At 38.5% G+C, this 12172-nt stretch overlaps 1 protein-coding gene across 8 annotated transcripts in view; it reads right to left on the bottom strand.

The window, feature by feature from the left end:
- Positions 1–12172, bottom strand: part of itsn2b (intersectin 2b) — a 224996-nt gene that overhangs the window by 172578 nt on the left and 40246 nt on the right. For all 8 annotated transcript variants that reach the window (XM_063035010.1, XM_063035019.1, XM_063035026.1 and 5 more), the window contains one exon: positions 6883–6946. In XM_063035010.1, coding sequence (XP_062891080.1) covers positions 6883–6919 — 37 coding nt within the window. In that variant the 5' untranslated portion in view covers positions 6920–6946. The remainder of the gene's footprint in view (positions 1–6882; positions 6947–12172) is intronic.

The raw sequence follows: 12172 nt of genomic DNA, 5'->3' as shown, positions 1-12172 counted from the left end.
GCCAAAACCCAGCAAATTAGGCCCCTAAATTTTGCAAATGAAACGTCTATTCATTATTTGTTAGACGTAAGCTTTAGATTTTGACCCAGCATTTAACTTCCAGTTAGAATGTCTTGAGTTTAAGTCAAATTCCATAAACTATTACACATAATTTAGATAAGAGAAAATGTACAGATGCTGGAAATCCAAGCAACGTGCACAAAATGCTGGAGGAACTCAGCAGGCCAGGCAGCATCTATGGAAAAGAGTAAACAATCAATGTTTCGGGCCAAGACCCTTCATCAGGCTGCCACTTGAATGAAGTACAAATGATGATTGCCACTGTTGAAGAACACTTTTCTGAAGACTCACAAATTAAAACACAATTGTCTTCTCAGATGAAAGTAAAATGCGACTATGCAGAAATAAAATGTGCATGCAAGTGAAAACTCTTCAAGTAACCAAACTAACATCAGGTAAATTGAACTGTAGACACATTTGCCTTAACCTGACCATCATCCATTGGACTTTCAAAACACTACCAGGTTCTAACCATGTTTCATCTTGTTGCTGTCAAAATCATTATCTTTGTTGTTATTTAACCCTAGACTTTGCTGATGCAAGAAATTTCTTATCCTATTCTCCTTAAACTGATATCTTCAAAAGTGATTGCTTACATTCTAGCACCATCCTGTTCATCCGTCACTCCTCAATAAAGCCATGCATTTATGTTAAAATTATTACACTAAACCTTCACAGTTCAACTCTTGCCGCCCTCAATAAATTTTCTATGGCTGCACTCCTCTGCTTCTTGAATTTGGGAATTAAGTCTATAAATCTCTTCACTGTTGTGCCTATTTTACCCCTTTTTGATAAAGCATTTGCTCGATCTATAATATCTGTTCCAACATGCCCCTGTGTAGACCAGTCACACTTCTTAAACATGCACCCATGAGGCATCCTGTTCTAATATGTTAAAGGAATTATACAAATGTAGATTTTTCTTTGCTGATTATTAGAATTATTGTATACAAATTAGCTTCCTATTTCCCAACGAAACAGTAACTATACTTTAAAACTACTTGGAATGCACTACCTCTGAGCTTGATGGGACATACTAAGAAACCACAATGTAAATGTACTTACTAGTATAGTTTAAAAACTGCAAATGAAATGTAATTAATTAGCATTAAATATTTAGATTTGCCTGATTTTCTAAATCTAGTTAATTTCTGCTCATTTCTTTAAGGCCACCCAAGGGTGAGTCAATTCTGCAGGTACTGAAAATCTTCAAACACAAAAAGCTGGAGGAACTTAGCAAGTCAGGCAGCATCACCATGCTCTTTACTAGCTGCTGCCATCAGGTAAAAGGTACAAGTGTCTCAAGACTTCCACTACGAGGTTCAAGAACAGTTAATACCCCTCAACCATCAGGCTCTTGAACAAAAGGGGATAACTTCACTCATTCTGTTCCTGGTGTTCCTACAACTGATGATCTCACTTTAAGGTTTCTTCATCTTGTTATTTAATACTTGTTATTTATTGCTATTTACTTATATTTGTATTTGCGCAGATTGTTGTTAATTGATCCTGTTTAGTTACTGTTTTATAGATTTGCTAAGTATGCCTGTAGGAAAAAAGAATCTCGCGGTTATATGTGGTGACATGTATGACCTCTGATAATAAATTTTACTTTGAAGTTTTGAGCGTCTATGGAGGGGAATAAAAATTTTTTTTATAGAAACATAGAAATTAGGTGCAGGAGTAGGCCATTCGGCCCTTCAAGCCTGCACCGTCATTCAGTACGATCATAGCTGATTATCCAACTCAGAACCCTGTACCTGCCTTCTCTCCATACCCCCTGATCCCTTTAGCCACAAGGGCCATATCTAACTCCCTCTTAAATATAGCCAATGAACTGGCCTCAAAGAATTCCACAGATTCACCACTCTCTGTGTGAAGAAGTTTTTCCTCATCTCTGTCCTAAAAGGCTTCCCCTTTATCCTCGAACTGTGACCCCTTTTCTGGACTTCCCCAACATTGGGAGCAATCTTCCTGCATCTAGCCTGTCCAATCTCTTTAGGATTTTATACGTTTCAATAAGATCCCCCCTCAATCTTCTAAATTCCAATGAGTATAAGCCGAGTTGATCCGGTCTTTCATCATATGAAAGTCCTGCCATCCCAGGAATCAATCTGGTGAACCTTCTTTGTACTCCCTGTACGGCAAGGATGTCTTTCCTCAGATTAGGGGACCAAAACTGCACACAATACTCCAGGTGTGGTCTCACCAAGGCCTTGTACAACTGCAGTAGTACCTCCCTGCTCCTGTACTCGAATCCTCTTGCTATGAAGGCCAGCATATCGTTCGCCTTCTTCACCGCCTGCTGTACCTGCATGCCCACTTTCAATGACTGGTGTATAATGACACCCAGATCTCGTTGCACCTCCCCTTTTCCTAATCGGCAACTATTCAGATAATAATCTGTTTTCCTGTTTTTGCCACCAAAGTGGATAACTTCACATTTATCCACATTAAATTGCATCTGCCATGAATTTGCCCACTCACTTAACCTATCCAAGTCACCCTGCATCCTCAGCATCCTCCGCTTAGCTAACACTGCCGCCCAGCTTCGTGTCATCCGCAAGCTTGGAGATGCTGCATTTAATTCCCTCATCTAAGTCATTTATATTGTAAACAACTGGGGTCTCAGCACTGAGCCTTACAGTACCCCACTAGTCACCGCCTGCCATTCTGAAAAGGTCCCGTTTATTCCCACTCTTTGCTTCCTGTTTGCCAACCAATTCTCTATCCACATCAATACCATACCCCCAATACTGCGTGCTTTAAGTTTGCACACCAATCTCCTGTGTGAAACCTTGTCAAAAGCCTTTTGAAAATCCAAATATACCACATCCACTGGTTATCCCCTATCCACACTACTAGTTACATTCTCAAAAAATTCTATGAGATTTGTCAGACATGATTTTCCTTTCACAAATCCATGCTGACTTTGTCCGATGATTTTACCGCTTTCCAAATGTGCTGTTATCACATCTTTGATAACTGACTCTAGCATTTTCCCCACCACCGATGTTAGGCTAACCGGTCTATAATTCCCAGGTTTCTCTCTCCCTCCTTTTTTAAAAAGCGGGGTTACATTAGCCACCCTTCAATCCTCAGGAACTAGTCCAGAATCTAAAGAGTTTTGAAAAATTATCACTAATGCATCCACTATTTCTTGGGCTACTTCCTTGAGCACTCTGGGATGCAGACCATCTGGCCCTGGGGATTTATCTGCCTTTAATCCCTTCAATTAACCTAACACCACTTCCCTACTAACATGTATTTCCCTCAGTTCCTCCATCTCACTAAACCCTCTGTCCCCTACTATTTCCGGAAGATTATTTATGTCCTCCTAGTGAAGACAGAACCAAAGTAGTTCTTCAATTGGTCTGCCATGTCCTTCTTCCCCGTAATCAATTCACCTGTTTCTCTCTGTAAGGGACCTACATTTGTCTTAACACGACCGAGAAGAGAGGGGACTGAAGTCAGAATAAGAAGGTGGGAGGAGGAGAAGTATAAACTGGTTAGTGATAGGTGAGACCAGGTGAAGGGAAAGTGAATGGGTGGGGAAAGGAGATTAAGTAAGAAACTAGGAGGGGTTAGGTGGAAAGGTAAAAGGGCTGAAGGATGAATCTAATAGGACAGGACAGTGGACCATGGAATAAAGGAGGTAGGGAACCAGAGGGAGGTGATGAGAATGGGTGAGAGAGTAATCAGAAAGGAAAATGACAAAAGAGAGACAGACGGAGGGGGAGAAATTGACAGAAGTTTGAAAAATCATGCCAACAGGTTGTAGTCTACCGAAGTGGAATATGAGAAGTTGCTCCTCTAACCTGAGTGCAGCCACATCGTGGTAGTAGGAAAGACCACTGCAAGAATGTCAGAATGTGAATGAGTGAGTCTACGTTTCACACAACTTTACAATAGTGCATCTTTTTGAGATCTAGTTAAGCATTTAGGGATTGACCAGAAAATAATTCTACCTCTTCACTAGCTTGGTGAGGCTAAACTGCACTTGCTTTTTTTTTTCAGCTAAAGCTGGTAAGACTGAAGCCATTCATTATTGCATCCATCACTAACCACACGTCCTTGTTATAAATCTGAGCATCTCCTGAACTACTGTCTTAGGTCAGCATCAAGTACATGTAAACTCAATGTTTGTTTTCAACCTTTAGCTAAGCTTCCAACCCAATGTCCTTGCAATTGCGATGCCAGTCTATTCCACTTCTTCAATAATGCCTTACACCTCAGAGAAAGCATATATACTCAAGAACATACGAAAGGAAATCTCATCTATATGAGTAGTTTGTAACTCAAAAGTCAATAATTGACAGTAAAAATTATCCAAAAAATATTCAACCACTACACTATTATCAGATTCCTCCATTCAAATGTAGGGATGGCAGAGGAGACCTGCTTTTGCCTCCTTTAATATCAGAGTCACTTTTGACTTTTCAGGCAATTCCTTTTGGTATTGAGAATCAATTGCTTCTACTGCAACTTTGGCTTATTGGCTTACTAAGCCATGTTCTGCCTCATGTGGGACACGAGACAACTGATAGGATGGGTAGTTTAGGAGAGGTGTGTTCCTTCTACCATTTACTCTGGGCTTCTCTATGCATAGACTCAAGGTACTCAGGGCCATACATTCTTCAATTTGGCGTCTAGGATTCCCAGGAGTCAGTCAGTATGACATTTTCTTCTTCCAAGAAGATTTCAGAACATCCTTGAAGTTCTTCCCTCTACCTACATGATCATCTCTTAATAGTGAGAGCTCGAGAAACATACATTTTCCGTATGGTGTCAGGAAAGCAAATAAGATGGCTTTCTCACAGGAGAACAATTAGGGCACCATTGCTGGAGCGTTGGCTTGGAAAATGAAATAGATGCTGGTTAGTTCATTCCACTAATGTATCTCATTGCTCAATGTTTTGGTATGTCACCAATACTTCGAGCTGCCTACTGTAAAAGTCAAAATCTCAGGACCACACAGGAAGACAGGGCTTACTCAAGCCTTGTAACCTTTGAATTTGTTGCTGGATTTGAGATTGTGGTCCTCAAACATCCTTTTCCTCAGAAGACCAAAGACTGTACTGGTGCACTGAAGATAGTGATGCATTTTATTGAGGAACTTCAGTCACAAATTGTAACCATCTTCAAGGAAGAAAACAAACTCAACTGCAGTAACTACAGATGAGATTCCGTTGTCTACTAAAGGGAGGGTCATCACCTGGGTCTTCCTGAACCATCCACTACCAGCAGTTGAAGACTTATTCTCCAAAGCGCAGTATGTACACTGTTCATCCAGAAGCTTTGTGGAGAAGCATTCAAATTGCAACAACTCCAAGAGAAATGCAGGGAGCTAGAGGAATGGACTTTTATTTCCCCAATCACAATGGAGCTTTTGCTTCCTTCAAATGGGAGAAGTAGTTGAGCATTCTTCTCAGAATTAGCTGCCAGCTGGTATTTATTTTCATTATGTTTATTTTGGTAGTATGCAAGCCATGATCACAACAGATCTAATCTTGGAGTAATCAGGCTGCTTCATCATCTAGACACTTTTTAAACATCTTTTTGGAGACAATGCTACATCTTATCCCTAAGAAACTTTACCCAAGAGAAGAGATCAGGGTCAACTGACACATCCGAGAATTAAGCTGACCCCAAATTCAATAGTTGATTTGAATTATGCAGACTACTGCTTTGTAAGGGTTAGGACACAAGAGTCTAAATCACTGACAACTCAGTTAATCGAGTAAATAATTAAATGTACATCTGCAAATGTTTTCCCAGTTCCTGTCTCCACTGTGCAACAGTGCTGTCCAACAATAAACATTTACAGTGGGTCCTAAAGAAATGAGAACTACTTCCCACATCTCAGTGAAGGCAGATACTTATTGCCATTTTGTTACACAAGGCAAGTCTGTAAAACACTTGTGTTAAACTAAAGTGTTTCTTTGCAAGGGGCATCATGGCAATTTTTTTTTGAATACAACAGACACAGACAATGGATTTGATTGCAAAATCAAAGACCTACAAATAACACAACACAATAAACAGGCATTTTAAAATGCAGAACAGATTAGTTGATGGAAATCATATATGCAAACCTTTAATTTATATATTTAAAAATTACATTCCAAAAGGGTAGATTAGACCTTACACTTTAAAAATCAGTACACAAGCACAATAAGCAGATCATTGTGTTGCCAGAATACAGGTGAATACATACAGTTCTGTAAACAGCAACTTCTTCATCACACTGCGCCTTCAAGGAATATCAAGAAACAAGTACTAAACTATTTTAATCACAAGAAGGACAGTATTGTATTACAAAAGTAAAACAAATTTATAGAAAATACGTACAGCAGATCAGAATAGGTCTTATGCAATGAACCAACTGCCCAATCTTAATGCTTGGGTGTTTGTACATGTAAGCAACGGCTATAGAAGATAAACTGTGACCAGGTAGCAAAGCAAAATAATACCTTCCTTTAACAAATCAGGATGTAATTAATTGTGTGGCAGTGCAGTGCATACACAGCAAAAAAAAAGTCACAGAATCATGTGACCTTGAATACAGATACTTTATTCAAAACTTGTTGGAACAACTTTTGATCTAAAAGTACAAGCCATATTTTATGGAGTCTTATTTAGTTTGCAAGCTGTTTAAGCATTTTTAGGGTCACGTAGTTTAAACTTCACTTAAAATGTAAAAGTATCTGATATCAATCTTCCATGCATCATTATATTGAATTTCACAAGGAAATCCAGAGAGCAAACACTTTTATCCACTTGAAATCACACCGCAAGGAAAGTAAAGAATAAACGGCTTACCATTTATGGCCGTAGGAAACTGAGCCATCATGGTCATGACCACGTCTTGCTAGCTACTGGTCATCTGCAAAAAGAGAAATGCCTATTAATTATGTATCAGAAATGGCCACGGCTTCTTGTCTTGCAGGGTGGGGAGAATGTCATTTTCCTTTAACACTCACTTGCAATAATAAATATAGTATGGTTCCAGGCCTCAGCTAATCAAACTGAATTCATGGCATATACATGTAAAATGTTCACATGACTGGTGGAACAAATAGTATTTGGTATTACAGCTGAAAATGAGCAAAAATATGAAACATACATGCATCTCTATGAATTACTTTTCCAGTTGCTTTTGCCACCTGTTATCTCCTACAGCCTCAAATACATTTTTCAGTCATAAAAATTTTAACATGACTGAAAGAAAAATCCTAACAATACACAAACTCTTCTTCTTACAGACATCAGATTTTATATTTAAAGTAAAAAATTAAAAAGATTCACTAGTCCTCTCCTTTTAATCTCTTTGCCTTGTGTAATTTTCCAGAGGAAATTTGGAGATTGCTTGGTGTACAGAACTTATCTTGACAATAAAAATCATTTCTGTAACTGAAGTATTAACTGGAGACCTGGATTCTGCCCAAATGTTACTGCAACTCACTCGGAGGAAAAAGGTATAGGGTGTATTATTTTACAGTAACACACCCTGCTACTATGATGTGAACTAATTCTTGCATTAGTTCCCAGGCTAACAATTCTTAATATGGTACTGCAATTGAAATAACAGACATCTTCAATTCTTTTCATTTCATCAATTTGAAAACCCAATATATAGGATTTCTGCAGCAAAAGAGGCCATTTGCCTGTCAAATCAAACCAGATCTCTATGAAGCAGCCCTGTCAGTCTTTATTTGCAGTTCCTTCCCCAAAGCCTTGAACATTATTTAGTTTCTAACCAATTTCCTTTGGAAGGTACAGATTGGTTCTGCTTCCACCACTCAAACACTGATTTTTGAACTGTTGAGAATCCTTGCATTACAATTCGATTAGATGTAAGGTAATTTACCTATTAGGCGAGGCAGAGTTATCATTATTCTTAACCAACTTCCTGCAACAAAATGTTCTTCTTACTATGTACCTCAACAGCTGTTTGCATCATGAGCATTAACTAGTCGTTCTCACAGGAAATCTAAAAAATACAATCAACTTTGGCATCTTCTCATTTTTTGTACCAGTAATCTCTGAACAAAATAGTGCAGGGGCGGTCTCATAGCTCAAGTGGCCTAGGCTCAAACCTGACCCATGCTGTGTTGTGTGTTCAGTCTGTACGTTCTCCCTGTAAGATAATGGATTTGCTTTGGGTGCTCCCGTTTCCTCCCATGTCCCAAATCGGGTTAATTGGCCATGAGAGATCACTCCTGGTGTGCAGATGACAGTTGGAATCTGAAGAGTATAGCAATGGACAGGTGACAGTCAGCATGGACAAAGTAATTGGAAAGGCATTGTTCTATACTATACATCTCTATGACTCCTTTAAGAATCAATGTGAACTTTAAAAACTTTACTCAACAATGCTGCCAGTTCTTTACTTCCTTAGAAGGAACACAGTCCCCAGCACCTGTTTCATGAGTAACCTCTTAAAATACAAATAATCACCCTTCTATTTCATGACTTGCACCCAGTGCAAGAAGCTGCTGAGTGACATTCAAAAGAACTACAAAATTAAGACTGAAAATATTTAGTAATTAAAATTATTAAAAGAAAATATCTTCTCTTTGAATCCTGATCAGCAGCAAGTCATTGAGGTTTCAGGTTCAATGTTGATTTTCCATCTTAGGTTGGGGAATCTCAGCCAAATTGAACTCCATGTAGGGTTCAGTGACAGAATGCTGTGGTAGATGAGACTCAATCATCACTCAAGCAAGTCCCAGACCTCCGCTCTGCATTCAGCAGTGCACATGTGAAAACACACAAGACTTAATGAATTGTCAATAGCTGAAAATTAACTTGAGCCAGCAAAACTATCTGCTTAAGACAGTAGAATGAAACAAGTTCAGAAGATAAAGCACTTCTCAAAATTCTCTCGACTAATTTTATCAGAATTGAGGCAAATTATTAAAATAGATTCATTACTAAGTTAGTTTCCACTGCTGCACACAAGAAGCAGTTTACTGCATTTAAAGTTAGGATATTGTACTTGAATAGCAGTGGAGATTTTCAAGTTGGTGAATTCTAACATCCTCTATTGTTTGAACTTTTCACCCAAGATACCACAAGATCTAGGCTTCTGACTTTAGGACAGTCTTATTAATAGTGTTAATTAGCAATGCTGAAAATACAGTGACTTATCCAAATTCCCAATTCTCACCAAGAGCACAGAGGAAAGATGGCATGTATAGTTTTACTTTGAACAAAAAGGGCACAATGTCTGTTCAATAGTATATATTCACGGAAGCTTGATAAGATGGTTTTGAAGAAACATGGAATATTAAGCTTTACAAACCAAAGCACTGAATACAATAGAATGGAATCCCACAGCTGGAGTTTCATGCACAACTCTGGGTACTGCATGCTAGGGAAGATGTCAAGCCACAAGGGTTACTTGTTTGAAATTAGGAATAAATAAATTCAGACAAAGGAAATATCAAAATGGAGATTGAAAGCAGCATAAGGCATCTGATAACACATGGAGAAAACACTTCCCGTAGCAACAGTAACAGAAAACTACAGCACAGAAACTGGCCATTCGGCCCATCCAGTCTCTGCCAGACCATTTTAACCGCCTATTCCCATTGACCTGGACCTAGGGCTCTACTATCCATGTACCTATCAAACTTTTCTTAAATGTTGAAATTGAGCTCCCATGGACCATTTATGCTGGCAGCTCATTCCACATTCTGATGACCCTCCAAATGAAGAAGTTTCCCTTCATGTTCCTCTTAAACTTTTCACCTTTCATCCTTAACCCATACCTTCTAGTTGTAGTCCCACTCAACCTCAATGGAAAAAGCCTGCATTTACCTTAACTATACCCCTCATAATTTTGTATACCTCTATCAAATCTCTCAATCTCCTACATTCAAAGGAAGAAAGTTCTAACCTACTCAATCTTTTTCCTTACAACTCAGGTCCTCCAGACCCAGAAACATTCTTGTAAATTTTCTCTGTACTCTTTCAAACTTACATCTTTCTTGTAGGTAGGTGACCAAAACAGTGTTGAAAGTGTTCAAATAGTTGGCAAAGGACCTAAATAATATTATTTCAAAGGAATGTTAAAATCTGTAACATCTTACTTGAAAGGATGGAGGGAATCAGATTCAATGGCAGCTTTAAAAGACAAATTGGGAGATTATGTGGCAAAAGCCAGTACATGCCTGAGCAGCAAGAGTCTATGTGCTGTTACAGAATCAATGAACTTAATGACATGGTAACTTTCTGTTTGAATATTATGTGGTGAATACAAACATTTGTACATCAAACAACATCAAAAACATGGATTACCTATAAACAACAAAAACATCTGAGATGTACCTTAAAGTGAAATACTACATGAAAGGTGCTTTATAAACAAGTAAGATCGTTATGGTAAAGCTCTTTCAAGTAAATCCTTTTTGCAGAGCACCTTAAATTTGATCATCTGAATTTCAGCAGGTAGAACGTTAGCCAGTTGGAGAGAACACGACAAGCAAAGTAAACAGGTGAGTAAAAGGACAGACTGATGACAGATGCACAGTATTGTTCTAGTAATGTGTACAGACACATGGGCATTAATAAATGTGGATAAAGACAGACACCTTGGGATTGAAATATACAATTTATTTATTGAGCGATATAAAAGTGGAGTAGGACCTTTGAGCCATGCCACCCCAGTAACCCCCAGACTCACTTTTAAGGACTGTACAATTTATGTTCTCAATATGTATTGTGTATTTATTATTACTATTTCCATTTTTGTATTTGTACAATTTGTTTTCATTTACACACTGGTTGTTTATCCGTCTCTGTCGTATCCGGTTTTTCATTGGTTCTATTGTGTTGCTTTCTATTTACTATGAGTGCCCACAAGAAAATGAGTCTCAGGATAATATATGGTGACATGCACGTACTTTGATAATAAATCTACGTTGAACTTTATGTTTCCTTCCCAAAAGGAAATGAGTGAACCAAGTGTTTTTTTTTACAACAGAAGAAACACGAGAGACTACTGATGCTGCAATCTGGAACAAAAGGCTGGAGAAACTCAGCAGATCAGACAGAGATATGGAGGGAAATAGACAGTTGATGTTTAAGGTCAAGACCCTTCATTCAGATTTACAATCCTAGTTTTAATGTAACCGTTGCTGGCTTTTTAATTACAGATTCAATTAACAGACTATAACAGCTTTGTTGAGACTAAAGTTTATGTTTCTGCATATGTCCTGTATTTTTACTGTGCCACTGTATCTAGGCAATGAAGCACTGGTGAAGTACAATCACAATAGGGAATGGAAAATAGGGCATTTAAGATATTCATAGAGGGTTCAACAGTGAGGAATGGGATACTGAATACAGAATTTGTATCTTTCATGTGACATTAGTGAAGCGGAAAAATATTTGCAAAGGCAGGAATTTAAGAAAACAAGCAGGATGCACTGGTGGAACAAACTTAGTATAAAACTTTAAAAATGCATGAAGGATTGACAGCCTCAAAGGTCGTGATAAGCACGAAGTAAATCATCTTGCTGAAATGTAGAAAAAAATAGCTGTGGCATCTCACTCAGTCAAGCAGCAAAACCAAATGGGTCAACATCACTGACAACAGCACAAGTCTTCACTAAGAGCTTCTTTGCACATGAGAATCAGAATTGGGTTTATTACCAGTGGCGCATGCCATGAAATCTGTTATTTCGTGGCAGACATATTATGCAAGGCATAAAAAATCCAATGTGTTAGTAGAAAAATAAATAATAGTGCAAAAGAAATGTTCATGGACCTTTCAGAAATCTGATAGTGTATGTCTTCGGGCCCCAGTACCTCCTTCTTGAAGGTAGTAATGAGAAGAGGGCATGTCCCAGATGATGAGGACCTTAATGATGGATTTTGCCTTCATGAAGTGCTGCCTTATGAATATGTCCTCAGTGGTGGGAAGGTTTTTACCTGTGATATAGCTGGCTGAGTCCATAATCTTCTGCAGGCTTTTTTGATCTTGTACATTGGAGCCTTCATACCAGGTGGTGATGACACAAGTTGGAATGCTCTCCATGGTACCTCTGTCAGAGTTTGTTAGTGTTTGGTGACATACCAGATCTTAACAAACTGTGGTGACAGG

Source organism: Mobula hypostoma, chromosome 2 (assembly GCF_963921235.1).
Source record: "Mobula hypostoma chromosome 2, sMobHyp1.1, whole genome shotgun sequence".
In the NCBI taxonomy this organism is placed as follows: Eukaryota; Metazoa; Chordata; class Chondrichthyes; order Myliobatiformes; family Myliobatidae; genus Mobula; species Mobula hypostoma.
Note: the sequence above shows the minus strand (reverse complement) of the source record. Positions and strands in the feature narration are given on the sequence as shown.